This window comes from Hypanus sabinus, chromosome 3, assembly GCF_030144855.1.
Source record: "Hypanus sabinus isolate sHypSab1 chromosome 3, sHypSab1.hap1, whole genome shotgun sequence".
Taxonomy (NCBI): Eukaryota; Metazoa; Chordata; class Chondrichthyes; order Myliobatiformes; family Dasyatidae; genus Hypanus; species Hypanus sabinus.
The window spans coordinates 97,165,246-97,186,689 of NC_082708.1; the positions used below are offsets into that span (position 1 = coordinate 97,165,246).

The following is a 21,444-nucleotide window of genomic DNA, read 5'->3' on the forward strand; positions in this document are numbered from 1 at the left end:
ATCCCAACTCCTGCACTCAATACTTATGAAGGCCAACATGCCAGAAGCTTTCTTTACTACCCTATTGACCCGTGATGCCGTTTTCAAGGAAATATGGATCTGTAGTTCCAGATCCCTTTGTTCTAACCCTCCTTAGTGCCCTTTAGTTCACCTACCCTAATTGGTCCTGGCAAACTGCAAAACCTCACACTTGTTTGCAGCCCCAATCTTAGTGTCATCCACAAATTTCCTGATCCAGTTAGCTGTATTATCATCCAGATTATTGATATTTGTTGATGACAAACAACAATGGCCAGGCACAGTTCCTCGCAGCATGTCGCTTCCAATCAGAGAGGCAACTATCTTCTCTCTGTCTTCTCCTAAAGAGCCAATGTCAAACCTACTTTATCTGTGTTATTGATAGTTTAAAGGAGGTGAGACCTGAAACTTAAAGCAAAATGGTGGTTATTTGTTCTAGATTGGTATTTCATTGTGGCTGAAATATGTGGCCTGATTAATTTTTCTTTATGGTTGGTGACCTCAACAAACACCCAGGTGAAGTGAATAGTAATGAGGGGGTAGGTTTAGGGGCAGGTGTGCCACGTTCCACTTGCAAGGATAAGGGATAGGAGGGAGATGAGTGGGGAAGGACGAATGGACAAGAGAGTCATGGACTCTCATGGACAATTATTTATTTAACTGAACCGAGCTCTGAAAAATGAAAAACTGAACTTCATCTTTCATGTGTTCCTCTCAGTTTGGGCAAATGTCCAATCTCCCATCCACTGCAGTATCTTGAGTGAGTTTAGTATTTGAAGTGTTTTGATTTTCAAGTCTTTCATTCTTAGTATTTTTATTCTGTTTTCTCTCCTTTTCTTGTCTTTTACAAGATTGTTTGGCCAAATATTCAGCAATCAGATAGAGATAACTGAATTTATCATTGAATCAGCATGTCACCTTCAGAAGCTTTTGGACAAAGTCGTTGCTTCAGATTAAATAATATATGTTTAGCGTGGATCCAATAATTCCACATTAATTATAAACATGATATTTATAAAACCAGGCCTGCTGTAGTTTATGTCCTATTGGAAGATAATTCTGCAACAGAGGAGAGTTGTGCTGGAGGGGAACTGGTTGGGTCTGGTGTCCAGAAAGAAATGGAGAGCTTTGAGACCTTCCTAATTGGGATGGAGGTGTGAAGGGACTGGTGAAAATAAGATGCTCGGGGCCAGGGAACTTGAAAACATTGAAAAGATCTACAGTGTGTGAAGCGTCACGGATGATGGTCAGAAGGAACGGAAATGGGAATACTACTGAGTTGAGGTATGCAGATATAAGTTCAGTGGGGCAGGAACAAACAGAAACCATGACCTGGTCACACAGGTCTGTGGATGACCACCACTCTCCTCTGTCTGGTGGAACTTATCTGCACTTTCAATAATTTCTCCTTTGGCTCCTCCCACTTCCTTCAAACAAAAGGTGTAGCCATGGGTACTCGCATACGTCCCAGATATGCCTGCCTGTTGTTAGCTATGTGGAACACTCTATGTTCCAAGCTTACACTGGTATCAGTCCCCAACTTTTCCTTACCTATATCAATGACTGCATTGATGCTGATTCCTGCACCCATGTAGAGCTTATTGTCTTTACCAACTTTGCTTCCAACTTCCACCCTGCCCCCAAATTTACTTGGTCCATTTCCAGCTCCTCCCTTTTCTTCCTCTATCTCTTGTTTCTTTCTCTGAAGACAGCTTATCTATTGATGTCTATTATGAACCCACCGAGACTCACAGCTACCTGGACTATACCTCTTCCCACCATGCTCCTTGTAAAAACACCATTCCCTTCTTCCAATTCCTCCATCTCCACTGCATATGCTCTCAGGATGAGGCATGAACATCGATTTCTCGAACTTTCAATCATGCCTCCTTCCCCTCCTTCACCATTCCTCATCCCCTTTTCCCTCTCACCTTATCTCCTTACCTGCCCATCACCTTCCTCTGGTGCTCCCCCCTTCCCTTTCTTCCATGGCCTTCTGTCATCTCCTATTGCATTCCCCCTTTTCCAGCCCCGCATCTCCTTCACCAATCAACTTCCCAGCTTTTTACTTCACCCATCTCCCCCTCCCAGTTTCACCCATCACCTTGTGTTTTTTCCACCCCTAACCCCCCCCCCCCCCAGCTCCTCATCTTTTTTTTTCCAGTCCTGATGAAGAGTCTCGGCTCGAAACGTCTGTTCTCTTTTCCATAGTTGCTGCCTGACTTGCTGAGTTCCTCCAGCATTTTGTGTGTGTTGCTTGGATTTCCAGCATCTGCAGATTTTCCTTTGCTAGTGATTTTCTGCAGACAGCAAGTTTGATTGTTCATAGAACTCTGTCTCTGCTAGGTTAATAAACCTTATATATGTGCTTTAGCCATTAGAGAACAGTCCACCACCGCTGCCAACGTCTTCTTTGCCTGAAGGGTATTATGAAGAAGCAGTGCCCCTGAGTCCCGGAAAAGCCCCAGAATACATCACTTCTCGAGGTAAATCTAATTACAGTAAGGAGTCAAAATGAAGATGTATTTCTGAAATGCTGCAATTACTCATTTGCAAATTGAATAAACTTGTATATTAAAGGAAATATTTACTTTGCCCTTTGTTCAAAAAATGTCCAGGTATTCTATCACAAATACAGAAAATACAGGAATATACGGTAGCTTCATTTGTACTTAAACATGTTAAAATAGCTAAGTTTTGCATTTGCGTCAATATATCTAAAGAGGAGTTTTCTATGTAAGTTTTAATTTTATAATGATACGTAGGATATTATCTGATAGCTGGTCTATTATACCAAAATCAGTAAACTTATGGTAGCTATTTAGAAAATATTGGCCAATGACGCCTCTTGTGAAAAATTTACACAAACATGCAATGAAAATACCTCAGGCTCTAATTGCAGGAATGTAAAATCTGAAAATGCACTGAAAAGATTTAAAATGTAATGGAATTCAATTGGCACCATGAATATGAAATATGAGATTAGTAAATTATAACTGTTCTTTAATATTCATTAGGTGAATGTGCCGGATATAGTTATTATTGCTAAATTAGCTTTTGAAATTTCTAAACTTCTCCGTTCTCTCTGTTTAATTATTTATTATTAATTATATAATAATTTATCATTAATTAATTATTATTTATTTATTAAAATGTTATTATTTGAACAAGAACTTGTTCTCACATTCATTTTATTGAAGATTCATTTTTAAAACTACAATGGTAAAATTTGATACTATTAATGTTTAGATTAAATTGCATTATGATAATATTTAAACACAAACTGTAGAAAATTTGCTTTCTGTTGTCAGGCATCTATCTTGAAAACAGTGGATTGAATAGGCTTTTTCTGATGAAAGGCCATTGACCAAAAACAGTTCCCTTCTCCATGGGCACTGCTTGGCTGTCTAGGTGTACCAGTCTTTTCTAAAATAAAAACAGAATAGTTTGGTGATAAGGAATTTCCCTTAAAATAACTAATCAAGTATCATCACAGTATTCTTGTTCTCTGATATTTGGTGACAACATGAAATAATAACTACTGCAGTAGTACTTGGTAGCATCTAAAAATAAATGGCAGATGGAAGTTAATGTGGTTAAATGTAACTTGGTGTAGAGGGATGATTGATAAGTTTGTGGCCTAGGGTAGAAGGAGATGAGTTACACAGCTCTTGTTACATGCACATGCAGTTCAACTCCTTGAGTGATTATGCAGAAAGTTTGAAGTTAATAACTCATTAACCGTCTACCTTAGGCCACGAACTTATCAATCACCCCAATGAGTTCTTAACTGATGAGTTATTAACTTAAGACTTTCTGCATAATCACTCAAGGAGTTGAACTGCGAACTGCATGTGCATGTAACGAGAGCTGTACAACTCATCTCCTACCTTAGGCAATGAACTTATCAATCACCCCGCTGTGGACACTTCCTGCAGGTTCAAGATCCGTATGCTCCACGACCGCTAGACTAAGTGTGTAAAAGTAGGAGGGGACTATGTTGAAAAATAAATGTGCTATGTTTTCTAAAATTGGCTCCTCCTACCTTAGGCCACAAGCTTATCAAACACCCCTCATATATTGAAATGTAAAGAAGAGGTTTTTATTATTTTTCAAAAACTATAGATGTGTAGAATTTGGATGAGATCAAAGCTGTAAGAGTTTTATTCATGTACAAATCAGTATTGAGACTATGTTTCAACTGTGGAGTGGTCTTGAAAGTGACTTCTTTTGCAAGAGAGAATACTCAGACTTGAAAATCTGGACACACGCTATGGATAAAACTCAGCTGTTTGTCTCTGAATCTCCATTCACAAAGCAGAGTGAAATTAATGTACAGTACCTCCGTATCTTCTATAGAACCTAAGCTATCTCCTATAAGTGAGGAAGAATCAATTACTTCAAAAAGAATTTCCACTTTTTGCCATATATAAGCGGCTAATGGAGTTCCTTTATCAAATTTTCAGCAGCATAAAAACAGACAAGATATTGATCATAAAATTGACAATACTGGACTGTGCTGTTGAAATGAACGGAAATAACTTTCAATTTTATATTGTAATGCCTGGAACAGCAGCAAAATTTTAACAAGCCAAGTAATTCAAAGCATTTTGTGAATGGACACATTTCACCTTTAAACAACAGCTGTATGTGAAAAGGGACAATAATTTCAGAAACTAAGATCTACCCTAAGACATACTTTACAGTGAAACATATTTTTTGCCAGAGTTATAATTGGTGAATAGTTCCCTCTACTATTACTTTCAGAGGTATATTATTGATTGTCTTTTTATTAGGATAGAACCAAGTCCCATAGCCCCACAAAGAAATAGTCCTATGGGATTTGGCATTAATTTCTATGAGCTCTGTGAAACTGGACTTCTTAATTATTTGAGCTAGTTATTACAAATCTGAAGTTATGAGGCCCATCAATTCTCTCTGCCTTAATCTAGAACAGTCAACCAATTTGTCCATTTTTAAAATATTTAAAAACTTTCAACTTTAAAGCAAACTCAGCCTCCAATTCAAAATTTCTGCCAAATAGTTAAATATCATTGGAACTGCAATGAATTAATCAATGATTTTTAGGCTTCATTTTCATAATATTACATTTCAAAAGCCCAACTCCTTCACTTACTTTGTCCACTGAGCAGACCCTCGCTTCCACTCCAAGCTCAGTCCAGGCAATCAGTGAGCTTGCATGTGAAGTTTGATGAGTCTTGAGAAGATGGGGTTGAGTGGGATCGGGGATCAGCCATGATGGAATGGCAAACCAGACTTGATGGGCTGAATGGCCTAATTCTGCTCCCATGTCTTATAGTCTTATGCAAGTGAGGACAAACTGGAAGTATTGCATCATAGACGTTACACCTTTGAGTTATGTAGATCACAGCACAACTTCCTGAGAAACCTGGCTGGCTAAGATGTTGAAGGTGCTGAGCCCTTGTATGCCAGCATCTGCAGTCTGGTCCTCTTGGTGCCTGCAGTATTTGGGAGGTATGTTATGAAGCCCTGTGACTTACAGTAAGAAGTCAATTTGGCCTCAAGGTATGACCATTGTAATCAATTTTGGTGGCAGCAAAGTGGCTGACGATACAAAGAGCAACATACAGAGAAAGCTTGGTGTAGCAAATGAATGCATGTTTCATGTAACTATTTCTTCAAGCAGCATTTCATCTCAGTGTTAAGTACAGCTAGTCCCCGAGTTATGAATGTCAGACTTACAGACAACTCGTACTTACGAATGGAGGAAGGAGAACGCCGTCCACCATTTAAAGTTGGATCTTGATGCCGTCCGCCATTTTAAGTTGGATTGCGACGCTGTCCGCCATTTTAAGTTGTTGCTGTTGACACTTTGTTGAGTATGTAACTTTGTATTTGGCTTAAATTTTTCTTAGCAAGATTCACCCTGACCCCCAACCCCCCCCCCCCCCAATTCCGGTTGGCTGGTGGCGCTGTGAGATCAGCGCCAGGCTCGAGAATGAAGGTTCCCGAGTTCGATCCAGTGACAGACCACTCCCATGCCGGGTTAATGTCGATCCAGTGACTCCTGTGCCATCCGTGTCGGGTTGATGTCGAGCTCGCAACTCCTAAAAAAAACACTGCCACCTCCAGTTTAAGTTCCCATACAGAATATTATGGAGGATCAAATACCCAAACCCAGCACAGCGCCCACTTGTCCCATTTAACCTGTCTCAGTGGGGTGGAGTTTAGGACACAGGGAATTCAGTGCGGTGGTCCTTAGGACCTAGTGGACCTCGGGAGCCAGCGGAAGTCAAGACCCGCTGCCTGCAGTGTTTCTGTTCCATTGACGGGAAGCGATCATGATTGAAAATAAAGTGGAAATAATAATGCGTTTGGAAAAGGGTGAAATGCCATTGGTTATTGGAGAAGCGTTAGGCTACAGTCCATCAACGATCTGAACAATTTTAAAAGATAAAGTGAGAATAATGGAGCATATGAAAGGCCCTGCCCCGATGAAAGCTACAATTATTACTAAGCAATGCGGTGGTTTAATTATTGGAATACATACATCTCTTAAGTGTTTTATATGCCTAGAAAGGTAAAACATATACGATATATTAAGACAAACTTTTGACTAACTGACGCTAAATAATACCGGATGTACTTGCTCCGACGCGTACAAATTCGACTTAAAGATGGACTCAGGAACGGAACTCATTCATAACCCAGGCCTGCCTGTATTTAAAAAAAAAGCTAATTCTTCTTCCAGTCAAGATGGTGTCTGCATTTAATGCTCCCTCGGTCATCATCTTCTGGATAAACCAAGAAACTTTATTTCACGTATTTTAGTCTGTTCTTCATCTTGAATGTGTTTCTGCAACTGTTGGACCCTGCGATTTGCGGTTTGGAGATCGTTTGGGTGATCCAGCACTTTGTTGTCTCAGAGGGGATTCCAGAAGGCAGCGAGTGCGAGCCTCGAGGCAAGGAGTCTGTGGGATGGGGCATGAGCCGATGCTTGACTTCATTTCGCTTTAAAGCTTCCATTGTGTGCTGATTAAAGCAATGAAGGAGACTGAAACATTGAAGTGAATGAGGAAGACGAGCACTGACTGCCTGCTGTCTGATCACTGGTGGATCACTCTGCTGCCAGAGAGGGGAGGCTGTGTGGCCTGGCACTGTGCCTGGAGGGTAGGCCTCTGGCTCTTTCTCTTTCACTGATGATGAAAGATGTTACCGAGATTTTCTGTGTGTATGGATTTGGACCGTGCACCGTGGACTTTTTTTTCGGTTTTATAGTTTTTATGCTCTATGTTTTTGCTGGTTCTTTCTCATTTTTTTGTGTAGAGGGAGAGGGATTTGAGAGGAGTTGACATTTTTATTGTATTTTTGTTGCTTTTCTGTGCAGGGAGAGGGGAATTTGGAGGCCAAAGCTTTTCTTGCGTTGTGTGCAGGGGGAGGGTGTTTGGAGGTTGATAATTGTGTTGCTTTTCATTTATGTGTGTGTGTGGGGGGGTTAGGTTTGCTGGTTCTCTCTGAACTGACTTCCATGTTTTTCCTTTGTTTCATGGCTATCTGGAGAAGAAGAATATCAGAGTTGCATACTGCATACATACTTTAATAATAAATAAACCTTTGAACCTTTATGACTCATACAACTTCCATTGAAAATTGCTATTGTTGATGTTACTTGGTTCAAGTTCGATGCTTGAAAACTGTGAATCAACTTAAAGATTTTGGTAGTGACTCAGAAATGTATGCAAAATTGTTTTAGTCCTATTAATGCGACTTTCAAATTTACAAAATGCCTTCCATTTTCAGTTAATACAAATAAATTTCTAAATCAACATTCTGTGAATATAGCATGCTGATTGGACAAAAAAGGATGTTCTAATATCAGTAAATTATATATTTAAGCATATCAATTCAGATAATCACCTGAATAGAATTCTAGATGCAATGAATTAATTTTAATTATTTACTGTATTTCCAGGAGACTGAAACTAAATTCATGTCCAATACTTGTGTTTGTAAGGATGCTACAAATTTTCAGCAATCAAATAATTGAAAGTTAAATTATTTGCCTGTTTTAGGTAGGGCAGTTTGTACTTTGATGTGTTAGCTTTTAAAACCAAACTGGACTCTATTGATCTCACTTTCCTGCATTGTCTTTTCTTACAGACTATGATTCAGATGCCATGAGCAGCTCCTATGAATCATACGATGAAGACGATGAAGATGGGAAGGGAAAGAAACTGAGGCATCAGTGGCCATCTGAGGAGGCCTCAATGGACTTGGTGAAAGATGCCAAGATCTGTGCTTTTCTTCTGCGCAAGAAACGTTTTGGACAGTGGACTAAACAATTCTGTGTGATTAAAGACAACAAGTTGTTGGTATGTTTTTATTTTGGTAGTGAATGTCTTTAGTCTTGATTACTTAGCACCAAGTATAAGTGCTGAGTGAGTGGTAACTATATTTCCAGGGATTTAATATCGACACTCTACTAGATCCTATAAGGTGTGCAGGAATGAATCTGACTCTCCTTGCCCCTTGGATTGGAAATGGCTGAAAATGCAATGATAATCATGCATGTTAGATTTGATTTGTTTCTTTGGATAATATTTGACTTGGCAATTTTCCACATTGTGACTGTAACAAGCTCCTCTACCCCTTTTATGTCCAGAGTTTAGCTTTATGCATATAGTTTGATGCCATTGATGTGTTCATGCTAGTCAATTAGTAAGATTATAGTCTGTACTAATATATAATTATGTTATTGTACAGAGTTCACATCACCTTGTGAATCCTTATTTATGATCTGTTAAATCTGAAATGATCTCAAAGATTGAGAAAAGGTGTTGCTCAGTCTTTAGCTGAAAGCAAAGTGAGAAGAGCTGGATTAGATGAGCTCATCTTGTGACTTGATTCAGCACCTTCACCAGTCCTGAAGGCTTGTCTGGTTTCTCAGTGCTTTTTTTAATCCCTATGCTGGAGCTGTCCCATTGGTCAGTGGTGATCTTACTGGCTGCCAAAAAAATACTCATTCATTGCCACAGATGTCTGACTATATTTCATGACATATAAGGGGGCTATTTGGCCTTTCACGTTTATGCTGCCTCACAAATAAAAAGCAGAAAAACCAAAGATGCTGCAAAGATCAGGCTGTAAGGGTACAAAGAGAAACATAAGGTGGTGCTAGAAAGTTTGTGATGTAGAATTTTCTATGTTTCTACATAAATGTGACTAAAATGTGATCAGAACTTCATGTAAGTACTAAAAATAGATAAAGAGAACCCAATTAAATGAGTAACAATTGATTGAGAAAAATGATCCAACATTATATATATTTGTTGGAAAAAGTATGTGAACCTTTGGTTTCAGTAATTGGTGTGACCCTCTTATACAGCAATAACTTCAACCAAGTATCTCTGATCAGTCCTGGACATTGGCTTGGAGGAGTTTTAGGCCATTCTTCCTTATAAAACTGCTTCAACTCTGGGACATTGGTGGGCTTCCTTGCATGAACTGCTTGCTTCAGGTCCTTCCACAACATTTCTATAGGATTAAGGTCAGGACTTTGACTTGGACTTTCCAAAACATAAATTTTCTTCTTTTTAAACCACTCTGTTGTTGATTTACTCTTGTCTTTCAGATCATTGTCTTGTTGCATTATCCAGCTTCTGTGAAGCTTCCGGTGACGGACTGCTACCCTGACATTCTCCTGTAAAATGTCTTGATACAATTTTTGAATTCATTGTTCCCTCAACGATTGCAAGCTGTCCAGGCCCTGAGGCAGCAAAGCAGCCCCAAGCCAAGATACCACAGATGCAGTCTGATCTGTTGAGTATTTCCAGTATTTACAGATTTTATTTCCCATTTTCTTTCTGTTCTCTCTAAATTCCCATCAATTCAGTTATTTACCTGTACCGTGGACAGTTCACAGTACCCAGCTAATCTAACAATCCACACTTTTGTGATATGTTTGAGGAAATTAGTCCAACCACCACTGTGCCAGTACTGCATCAGTGAGTGCATTTCAAATGAGGGGTAAGGGTGTGGAAAGAAGGGCTTGAATTTTCAGATGAGGGGAGATAACTGCTTATCAGTCACTCTTATAGCATTGGGAACATGTGTTAAAGATCACTTAATAACAATCTATATTTTGATATCCCTTTTCTATACTGAGAGGCCTCAGCTTTCCAAGCTAGTCCTGGGAAGATCTGGACCCGTTTGATCCATGTCATATGACCAGATGGCTATTTCACTCAATGCATTTGTATGTTGTATTGTCTGCAAAGGTTACTTCCACTTGTTTTAACTGAATCAAAAAGCTCTCACATTCAGGGTTCAACTTTCTCCATTTGAGCTGGGCCTTGCATTGACCTTTCTGCAGGTTGTTGTTATTTCTGCCACTCTGCTGATTCATTCCTCTGCTCTCCTCCAGAACCTATCTTTTCAACCATGGATGTGACTCTTACCTTTCAGAAAATGCCTCATCTCAGGAGCAGTAAGGAAGAGGCATACTCTTCCATAAGGAGCAGCAAGCTCTGTGACAAGTGTGCTGTAAACAGCATTTACAACACCACTAGATTGTTCCCTTTTAGGAAGTAGCTGCAATAATTTTGTGGGGTGTGCCCATTCACGATGTTGATTATGATACTCTAAAACTACGTTCCACCAGTATTTTGTGTGTGTTGCTTGATGCAAAAATTAAAAATAATCTTGACACTTCAAATTTGATTCTAGTGCTACAAAAGTTCAAAAGACCATCAGCCTCAGATGGAGTTGTTGCTGACAGCGCACAACGTATCCTATGTTCCGAAAGACAGCAAAAGGAAAAAACATGAACTACGGATTACCCAGCAAGGCGCAGACATGCTGGTATTGGCCGTGCAAAGCAAAGAGCAAGCAGAGGAGTGGCTGAAGGTAGGAGATCTTGTACACTGATACAAAATCTTGATCTTTGGCAGGTCTCCTAAACTTCTGTCATAACCGGCAAAAGCAGCAGATACTAAGTTCACTACTGGATCTGCTTCATTGGAGGTAGAAGATTCTTTCAGTTTCCTGCTCAGTGTTACACCAGGAGATGTAGAGAGACCTGTGAAAATTGTGGGTCTTTGGTCATTGTGTATCAGGCTTGAGTGTGGCCAACATTTTAAAAAAAACAAGACTGAAATCATCTGATTTTGTTCTTAACTACAAGCAAAATAAGGAGAAAAAGAACTTGCACCTGTCTGAATATGGATAGAAGTTTGTTTCAAGGAGAAGGGGCTTTTGGCCCATCACGTTCATTAAGAAATTTGCATGAATCTTACACTAATTACATTTATTATTTTCAAATTCCCTTGAATAAATCCCCACATTCCATCATTCACCTATGTGCAATTTAGGGGCAATTTACAGTGGCCTCTCCCCTACCAACCTGCAATGGTTTTTTTTTGGATATGGAGGAAACCAGAGTACCGGGAGAAAGCCCAGGTTTACAGGGTGAACGTGTAGTTCACACAAAGAATATCAGATCGAGGATTGAGCCCAGTCACTGGAGCTAGGAGACAGCAACTTCACTAGCTATTCATTCTAATGAGAATTTGACAGTATGCTTAAAAAAAAGACCTGTTTCTGATCACCAGCCTTTTGTTGAGGTCATGACCCATGAGTGGTTAGGATTTGGAATGCTAAAGGCAGGGTCAAAGAAGTTTCAGTAGTAGTTTTTAAAGAGAATTCAATAAGTACTAGAAATTAGAAACATTTGGAGCAAGAGAAAAGGAAGACAATAACTAGAGTCACCAAATTTCCCCCTCCTCTTTTCATTGAATTAAATTTTTGAAATGCAGGGGTGACAGGCAGAGTCAGCAGTTATTGCACATTGTCAATACACACTACAAAAGTAACAGTGAGCCATCTCCTTGAACCGTTATTGTCTTTCTGGTAGGCTGGTTTGGTGCTTAAGTTGTTGTTTCAACAGCCGGTGTTCTGACCATTGACCAGAGACATATTCAAATTCACCATGACAGCTAAATAAGTACATTCAATGAAAAATAGTCAGTCTGAACAACAGTGTACATGAAATTACTGGTTTGTATAAAATCCTATCTGCTTTACAAATATTCTTTGGGGAAGGAAATCTCCCTTCCTTACTAGGTTTGACCCGTATGTGACTCCACTTGTTTCTGACAAGTAACATCTCCTCCTCACTGACAAACAACATTGGCGCATCTTGATAGGGAGTATTCTGAAGTTATGTGAATATGGCAGATAATAATATAAGCAAGAACCAGTCTTAAATTCTAATTACAAACTGCGAGCAGTAAATTGAAGTCAAAAGCACAGACTGACCCACTGACTAAGAGATTGCATATGTATTAGCCAAATGTCAAAACAAGGGGATTGTGTTAATTGTCCTGCAGCAATCTGAGCCTAGGGGGTTTAAGTAATTCAGTCAGAGGAAGCTTGCAATTAGTTTGTCTGGGCTTGGTATTTGAACATTCTCATATCCCACTGTAGATATGTAATTTAAAGAAGAATTGTCAACCCAAAGTATTGAAGTAAACAATATCATTGTAACTATTGAAAATACATTGAATCACCTACTGTAGCCACTCAACTTAAAGGAACAAAAATACGATGTACTTTTTGGTTTGTGAGACTCTACTGTGAGTGTCTCCAGAAACATTCCTGCTTGCTGTGATGAAAAAAGACTTCTCTATCACCAGCTTCAGTGTCTCTCTGGTGATATTGATCTCATTCACAGCACACCTCAGTGATGTATAATGAGCTCTACTCTCCCTAAGCCCACGACTGTGTGCATTTGCCAATAACACAACTGTTATTGCCAGAATTTCAAATGATGAAGAAACATACAGAAGTGAGATAAATCAGCTGGTTGAAGGGTTTCACAGCAACAACCTAATACCCCATGCCAGTAAGGTTTAGGAATTTAAACACAAAGTACACTGCAGATGCTGTGGTCAAATCAACACGTACAAAAACTGGATGAACTCAGATGCTATAGATGCCCTATAGATGCTGCCTGGCCTGCTGCGTTCCACCAGCATTTTGTGTGTGTTGCTTGAATTTCCAGCACCTGCAGATTTCCTTGTGGTTTGACTTGACAGCAATGTCCACATCTCATGATTGAATGAACAAAAATACTTCTAAGAACTGGTCCTAATGATGCCTCCAATGCTATCTCTGTAATGATAATCAACATTCCCAGCTTTGAGGCCCTAATTACTCTTACAGCTCTGCTGAGCAAGCCACATTGACAGCATACCCAAGGTTAGAATCTGGCAGAAAACACTCTATTCTGAGCTCTGTCATTGTAAGAAATGACTACAAGGGAAGTGGAAATGATTCAAAGATGTAATAAAACTGCCTTGAGAAGTGCAACATCCCATTAACTCATGGAGTCCCTGGTCAAGATGGAGAAAGAGCTTTCAGGAAGGTATTGAGAACCTTGAATCTGTTGTTAGGAGCATACAGAAGTCTAACATTAAGAGGCACAACACCTCACAAGAAGTCATTAACCTTGCCTACCAAACACCACCTGCTTCACCAACGGAAGAGTCCCTCACTGGCCTCAGCAGCCACCTTGGAGCTGAAGCAGAAGGAAATCATCCTCAATCCTGAGGAACTACCTCAGAATTCTCCACAACACTGTCAATGGACAGTGCATATTTTTTAGGAGGGGCAGAGTTCCAACTTGTGAAGTCTGCTTTTCATGTGTTTGTCTGCCTCGTGTAGTTCTAAGATAGCCAAACAAGATTTATTTTTACAATGCTGTACAGCTTGAACCTTTTGCTGCCACCTACCTCACTTTAATCTTTACTGTACTCCTATACAGATCGATGGCATTCTATGTCTATAAAGTTACAGTATGTGTGTGTTGTGTTAAACAAACTCTTGTGTGTAGTATCTTGAATGATTGTTAGCTCTTCCTGTCCATATCTTCTCTAATGATAGCTGATTATTGAAGGTTTCTTGCATTTGATGTGTGCATTGAGATGAGATGAGATGATTCAGAGGCAAGTACAGATATGTTGAGTCCAGCCGTCTGAAATGAATGGTGAAAGTCTGGACTGGGCGTTGTGGTTGACTCTTAACTTCTGCCCTTGGTTCTGCGACAATAAGGATTGGCCAATGAGTGCTTGTGTGATGAGCTTGTTAAATACAGCTCATGAATGTATTAAAAAATGCTTTTCACACAAAGTTTGTAATTGCTGTTCCAGACACAAGCAGACATGACTGTGGCCAAAAATTGGCAGTTGAGGTTTACTGTTACCAGGGTTAGACAGGGTATTTTTATTCAGGAAATTATTCCTGGCCTTGCCTGCCTTTGTTGGTTTTGTGGATTTTCTTGCACAGGGTGCAAATGTGGTTTATTTATGAGACTCAAGCTACAAGCTGGACAGTCAAAGATCTTTCATGGAGCTTTCAATCCTCTATGGAATCTTTAAGTTTTCAGAGCCTGTGATGCAGCTGCTGTTTTACTGTTCAATTCGGGATGTTGTAGCAACTGTATTATATTGCTTAAACAAAGCTCTATTCTTCATTCAATCTCCACAGTGTTCCATGGGTCAGCTTTGGATCTGCATGCTTGAATTTGCTTTCACAGCATGTGTACTTCCCCATTATATGATCTTTACGAAGTCCTCAGCTTAAACAATCATCTTTATCAGGTTTTCTTTATCATTTCCAGGTTAATAATTCTTACATATGTGAACACAATTCCTTATCGGAGCAACATGGGTGAGCCTGTGTGCATCCAGCATTATTTGTTCACAATGACACTTTTCATTCCAGAACTAAGGAGATGTCCTCCTTCCTCAAAGAAAGGGGCATCCCTTCCTCTTCCATCAATGCTGCCCTCAGCTGCATCGTGCACATTTGCCCTCAACCTTCCTCCATCCAGACCACCAGCGATAGAGTTCCTCTTGTCCTCACCTACCACCTCACCAACCTTCGTGTCCAGCACATAATTCTCCGTAATTTCCGCCATCTCCAACAGGATCCCACCACTAAGCACATCTTTCTCTCTTCCAGAGTTTCTGCTTTCCGCAAAGATCCCTTGTGAGTCCCTTGTCAATTTGTCCCTCCCCACTGATCTCCCTCCTGGCACTTATCCCTGCAAGCGGAACAAGTGTTACACCTCATCCCTCTCTACCATTCAGGGCCCTAAACATCCTTCTAGGTGAGGCGACACTTCACCTATCAGTCTGCTGGGGTTTTCTACTGCATCCAATGCTCCTGGAATGGTCTCCTGTACGTCGGTGAGACTCGACATAGAGTGTGAAACCACTTGCTTGCATCTGCCAGGAAAAGCAGGGACTCCTAATTCCACTTCCCATTCCCAAATCGATACGTCAGTCCATGACCACCTCTACTGCTGTGGTGGGGGCCATATTCAGGTTGGAGGAACAACATCTTATATTCTGTCCAGGTAGCCTCCAACTGGATGGCAGAAACATCAATTTCTCGACCTTCTGGTAATCCCCTCACCCCTCCTTCACATATTCCCCATTCCCATTTTTCTCTCTCTCACCTATTCTCCTTACCTGTCCATCACCTCCCTCTGGTGCTCCTCCCTCTTTTCTTTCTTCCATGGTCTTCATCCTATGAGATTCCCCCTTCTCCAGTCCTGTATCTCTTTCACCAATCAACTTCCCAGCTCTTTACTTAACCTCTCCCACTCCCGGTTTTTGCATTATGTTTCTTCCTCCCTCAACATAGTCTTTTTCTCTCTGGTCCTGATGAAAGGTCTTGGCCCAAATCATTGACTGTTTGCTCCTTATGTAGGTGCAGCTGGCCTGCTGAGTTCCTCCAGCATCCTGTGTGTGTCATTTGTTCATGAAACTGACATCCAGTTCAGTATTATACCAAAGGTTCAAAAATCCCTTATCAAAGCATGTATCCATCCACAACTCTGAAATTTATCTTCTCCAGAGAGCCATGAAACAAAGAAAGAACATGAGTCATTCAGAAAGAAACATCATCCCCCCCACACAAAAACAAATAGCATACCAATCATCAACCCACCCCCCCACACACAAAATCAAAGAGCATACCAATCAGTAACCCACCCCTGCACAATATCCTGATTATCATCCCCCAAACCACCCTCTCCCTGCACAAAACGAAACAGCAGACATCCCACCTCTCCGTGACACCCACAAATTAGATACAATATGCGGGAAATTGATTTATATGAGAGAGAGGGAAAGAGGGAGGGAGAGGGAGAGAGAGAGAATATAAAACGTACTTCATCCCATACTAACATGTACCCCTCACTAATAGAGATGAAAAATAATGACAGTGTTACTTGCTGCAGTGACTTTTCTATTGCCCATGGTGGGTTAAAATGTAAAAGACATGGTGAGGTGAGTTTTACAGGTGCCATTTGTTCATTAGTATTAGCATATCTAATGTTATTTAAACTAGCTGGCTAGCTGCTAAGGAGCCACTCTATTGCAGACATCCCACCTCTTACGGGAGTCTTCCGAAAATTGATGGTGCTACCTCCCTGAAATGAGTTTTTGATGTCTGGAACAGGAGCATCAACCCCCAAAAAACAACCCACATAAAATAACTAACCAAATGCAACAGAACATCAACCCTCAAACCACCCTGCCCTCGCACAATGGAAAAGGAACTGGCAATTTAAAAAAAGTCTGAAACAGTTCACAGTCCATAAACGCAATAGTCCAATCATAAACACAGAACCATGATATCATCCTCTGACAGTCATCAAAAGAGAGGGACACTACATGAGGCAGAGGGGCCTACCCGACTGCCACAGCAAGCCCATCAGCGATAGACCGCTCACAGATTCCCTTTCCGGCAGCGATCAAAAGGAAGACAGTTAGCACTGAACACTCACTCACCTTCCACATTCGCCTGAATATCTCAATCTTTCTCGATGCTTTAATTGGTGATTGATGGACACTTTAACTGGCAAAATTGATATCGAATATCGGCTTGTGGCCATCTTGAAATTTCTTCACATTGAGGCTGTCTGAGTACGCACTCACTTCCTGGAACTTTCTTAGAGACAGCCGAGTGCTGAATCACTCAGTCTATCTCCAAATTGTAAATCATGGGCTCTAAAAGACCCAGAAACACATTTAAGGGTGAAACACAGATATAAAAGAAGAAAGAATTGACATTTTCGTGAGCTATCTGGAAGATGTCAACCATGGGAGCATTGTATGCTGGCACCACCAGATACTTAGATTGTCAAAGAAATCTAAAGTTGTTGTTAGTGTTTCCGTATAACCATATAACAATTACAGCACGGAAACAGGCCATCTCAGCCTTTCTAGTCCGTGCCGAACACTTACTCTCACCTAGTCCCACTGACCCGCACTCAGCCCATAACCTTCCATTCCTTTCCTGTCCATACACCTATCCAATTTTACTTTAAATGACAATACCAAACTCGCCTCTACCACTTCTACTGGAAGCTTATTCCACACAGCTACCACTCTCTGAGTAAAGAAATTCACCCTCATGTTACCCATAAACTTCTGCCTCCTAAGTCTCAACTCATGTCCTCTTGTTTGAATCTCCCCTACTCTCCATGGAAAAAGCCTATCCACGTCAACTCTATCTATCCCCCTCATAAATACCTCTATCAAGTCCCCCCTCAACCTTCTACGCTCCAAAGAATGAAGACCTAACTTGTTCAATCTTTCATCTCTCCTCTACTAATTAAATCTATTTTCCATTTTCTCCACTGCAGTAAAGGAAATCACTTGGGCAGCATAAAACCCAACAACTTAAAAACTAAGCTTGTTGTAAAAGGATTGGAAAAAGTTTTCATTGTTGCATTAAATGAAGATTAATTTAAATTGTATAAAACAAGTATTGCTAAGCAAACTGTCAGGAAAATGCAGGTACTCTACTAATTGGCTATTGTTCTCTAGTAATTGAGCCATTGGGCTCTCCAAAAATTTTGTGCGGTGTATTGCAGTTCTCTAGCAGAAAATATTCAAATAACATAGTGTTTTTCATTTTTTAATTATTTGTTTTCATCATATTTTAGCTACATACTCATATGAGTACATTTTAAACTTTAGCAGTCTAAGATTCGTTTGGAGTTAATGAACTTCATACAATTTGCTCAAATAAAAAGCAAACCTGGAGGAGCTCAATGGGTTTAGCAGCTTCTGTGGAGTAAAGGGGAGTGGGGGGGAAAGTGAAGCATGCTGGCAGATGATAGAGGAATGAGGGATGGTCGATAGATAGAGTTGGGAGACGGGCCAGCAGTGATTTGTGGAAGAAGATGATGACAAATCAGTAGATCAGGCCAGATGTAGGGGAAGGCAGGGTGAAGGTGGAGACAGTTGCGGAAAGGAAATAAATAGGGACAATGAGGCTATCAGTGCTAGAATCTGATGTAAGGAGAGTAGTCATGGCAACCATTAATAGAGAGATGAAGGGTAGATGGAACCAGACTATTGAGTGAACATAATGTATGGATGGAAACAGAAGGGATGGGGGGAAATGGGAAGAACAGCGGGACATCAGAAGGAGGAGGGTATACAGTGAAACTAGGAAATTCAATATTCACACTATTGAACTGTAGACATCCAGGCTGAATGTGAGATTTTTTTTCTTCTAATTTGCATTGAGCTTCTACTTGGTGGTGGGAAGGGTGAGGACAGATAGTTTAGCATGGGAATGGGAAGGGGGTTGTGCTGCCTTTATGGCAGTTATTTAGTTTATAATATTTTCGTTTAGTAATTCATTTGTTAGCATTCCAGTTAAAGTTAGGATTGTTTAAAGTTGTCTGTGAGATATCGCGGCATGCGATGATGTCACATCCGGTTTCGCCACGTCCTGTGGGAAAATACAGGTTTGGAGAAATGGGAAGGTGGGGGGTCGAGACATGTGCGAGCGCGAGCAAGCAGCAAAGTTTTCTCTCTACGCACCAGGAACATTGTGAAAGCAACGCTGTGAGTTATGAGATACTCGATATGTTGAATTAAAATGTTAACGCCGATCCTGTTAAAAGTAACGATGGTCGATAATGTTTATGTTTTCATTAGTTAAAGAGTTGCGGATAGTTTGCGTTGAAGTGTATTTAAAGCAGTCAATGGCGTAGGTAGATTCTGACTGTATGCTGCACTTTAATGTAATGTAGTTGCTGTAGTTTTACTTTTGCAAGTATTTACAATGTAATTGTAATATCAAGAAGAAAACAAATGCTGTACAAATCTTGTATTGTTTTATCAACAGTTTTCACCATACGTCAATGTGGAAGAGTGAACAGTAAATGGTTAATCTTACTGCAATCCTGTCGTTATTGACAAAGGTTTAACTCGGTGTTTAGCTCGGCGTTCTGTTACACCCGAGCGAGAACATTACAGTGGAAAAGCGGCATTATCAGGTGTTTCAATTGCTGCAATGACATCTCGATCCAGCATCAAGTCGTTGCCACCCAGCGAGGGGGGCAGTAGGACATCATCAAGTAAGTCCACCCATGCAAGAGCTAAGGCAGAAGCCGCCAGGGTGCGACTGCGCTACGCCAAACAAGAAGCAAAATTGAAAAAGGAAGCGGCTGCCAGAGAAGCCGAAAACCAGAAGGAAGCGGCTGCCAAAGAAATGGAAAAGGCTGCCAGATAAGCCAAAAACAGGAAGGAAGTGGCCGCCAGAGAAATGGAAAAGGCTGCCAGAGAGGCCGAAAACCGGAAGGAAGCGGCTGCCAGAGAAGCCCAAAACCAGTTGGAAAGGGCAAGGATAGCGTCAGAGTTAGAAATGCTGACACTGGAACGAGAAGCAGAAGCTGTCAGGGTGGAAGCAGAGTTCATAGAAGATGCTGAAGGAATGCAAGATCTGGTTGACGTAAAATCTACTTCAGAAAAGACCAGATTGGAGCGCACAAGCGACTATGTCCAATCTCAAACAGTCTGGAAGATTCGCTCTTCCACTCCATACTCATTTGATAATACCCCACGTCATGAGGAGTCTCAGAGAGACCCAATTGCACCACATCCATCTGAGGAAGACAATTTACCCTCGCAACTCCGCGATGAAGTCAAGAATGAAAGGGCTGATGACAAATACTTCTCGACACCAAACTTACAAGATTTGGCGAGAAGAGAGGCAAAGGTTGAATTCAGAACAGCAAAGTCCATAACAGAGGTACGCCCTCGGTCATATACCCGCCGACATACTTCCCCAGGCCGCATGCCACTTGCAATTGAACCCCTGGCCCAGTATTTAGCACAACGAGATCTCGTCACTTCGGGACTGTACCAGTTCGACGACAAACCTGAAAATTACCGTGCATGGTACTCCACATTCACCAACGCTATCGACAGAGTCCAGCTCAGAGCAACCCAAGAGTTGGATCTTATGACGGAATGGCTGGGAAAAGAATCATGCGAACAGGTGAGACGCATACGTTCAGTGTACATCAACAACCCCGAGGTAGCCTTAAGCAAAGCATGGGAGAGACTTCGGGAGGGCTATGGGGCCCCCGAAATTATTGAAGCGGCGCTATACCGATGTCTGGAAAACTTTCCTAAGGTGTCAGCCAAGCATCACACTAAGTTAAGAGAGCTCGGAGATTTACTCATGGAGATTCAAGGCGCCAAAGAAGATGGCTACTCAACTGGGCTAGTATACCTAGATACTCCATTCGGGATTAGACAAATCATGGACAAACTTCCATTTGGGCTGCAGGACAGGTGGGTGTCTGTTGCCTCAGAGTACAAAGAAGACAACAATGGTCGATTTCCTCCCTTTGAGTATTTCACTAGGTTTGTGTGCAGGGAGGCGAAGAAGCAAACGACCCTAGCCTCATGGGTCAAGGAAGCAGTACAGTTTACACCAAGCCAGATAAATCCTCTTCGAACAATTTCAACATTGATGAACCCGTCTCAGTGCTTAAGTCTGAAGTCTTAACAACTAACCACGACCCTAGCAAGAATTGCCCATTGCATAACAAACCCCACCCCCTCAGAAAATGCAGAACGTTTAGGGAAAAACCCCTTGAAGAGAGGATGGCCCTTCTCAAGGAGAAAAGAATATGTTTTAAATGCTGTTCCTCGACCTCTCACTTTGCTAGAGAGTGTACGATCGCAGTGAAGTGTCTGGAATGTGATAGCACTAATCACGATGGAGCCATGCATCCCGGCCCGTTACCGCAAACCGACAATGCTCCTTCACCCCCACAACAGGACAGCGGGGAGGGAGAGGCTCACTCCAGGACAACTGTTGTCAGCTCGAGTCAAGCTGTTCTTGTTCAAAGATCTGCCTCACTAAGGTGTACCCTAAAGGAGCCAAAGACAAGGCCATCAAAGCCGATGTAATTCTGGACGATCAGAGCAATCGCTCACTAGTCAGTCCAGAGTTCTTTAAATTGTTCAACATTGAGAGTGAGCAGTTCCCATACTACCTTAGAACTTGCTCAGGCAATGCAGAAACTCATGGAAGGAAGGCAGAAGGCTTCCAGCTCGAGTC

General features: G+C 41.2%; 1 protein-coding gene across 2 annotated transcripts in view; it reads left to right on the forward strand.

Annotated features, from left to right (window-relative positions):
• afap1 (actin filament associated protein 1) overlaps positions 1 to 21,444 on the forward strand; it is a 371,521-nt gene that overhangs the window by 288,613 nt on the left and 61,464 nt on the right. For both annotated transcript variants that reach the window (XM_059964846.1, XM_059964845.1), the window contains exons 4-6: positions 2,393 to 2,504; positions 8,161 to 8,372; positions 10,726 to 10,905. In XM_059964846.1, the coding sequence (XP_059820829.1) occupies positions 2,393 to 2,504; positions 8,161 to 8,372; positions 10,726 to 10,905 (504 nt within the window). The remainder of the gene's footprint in view (positions 1 to 2,392; positions 2,505 to 8,160; positions 8,373 to 10,725; positions 10,906 to 21,444) is intronic.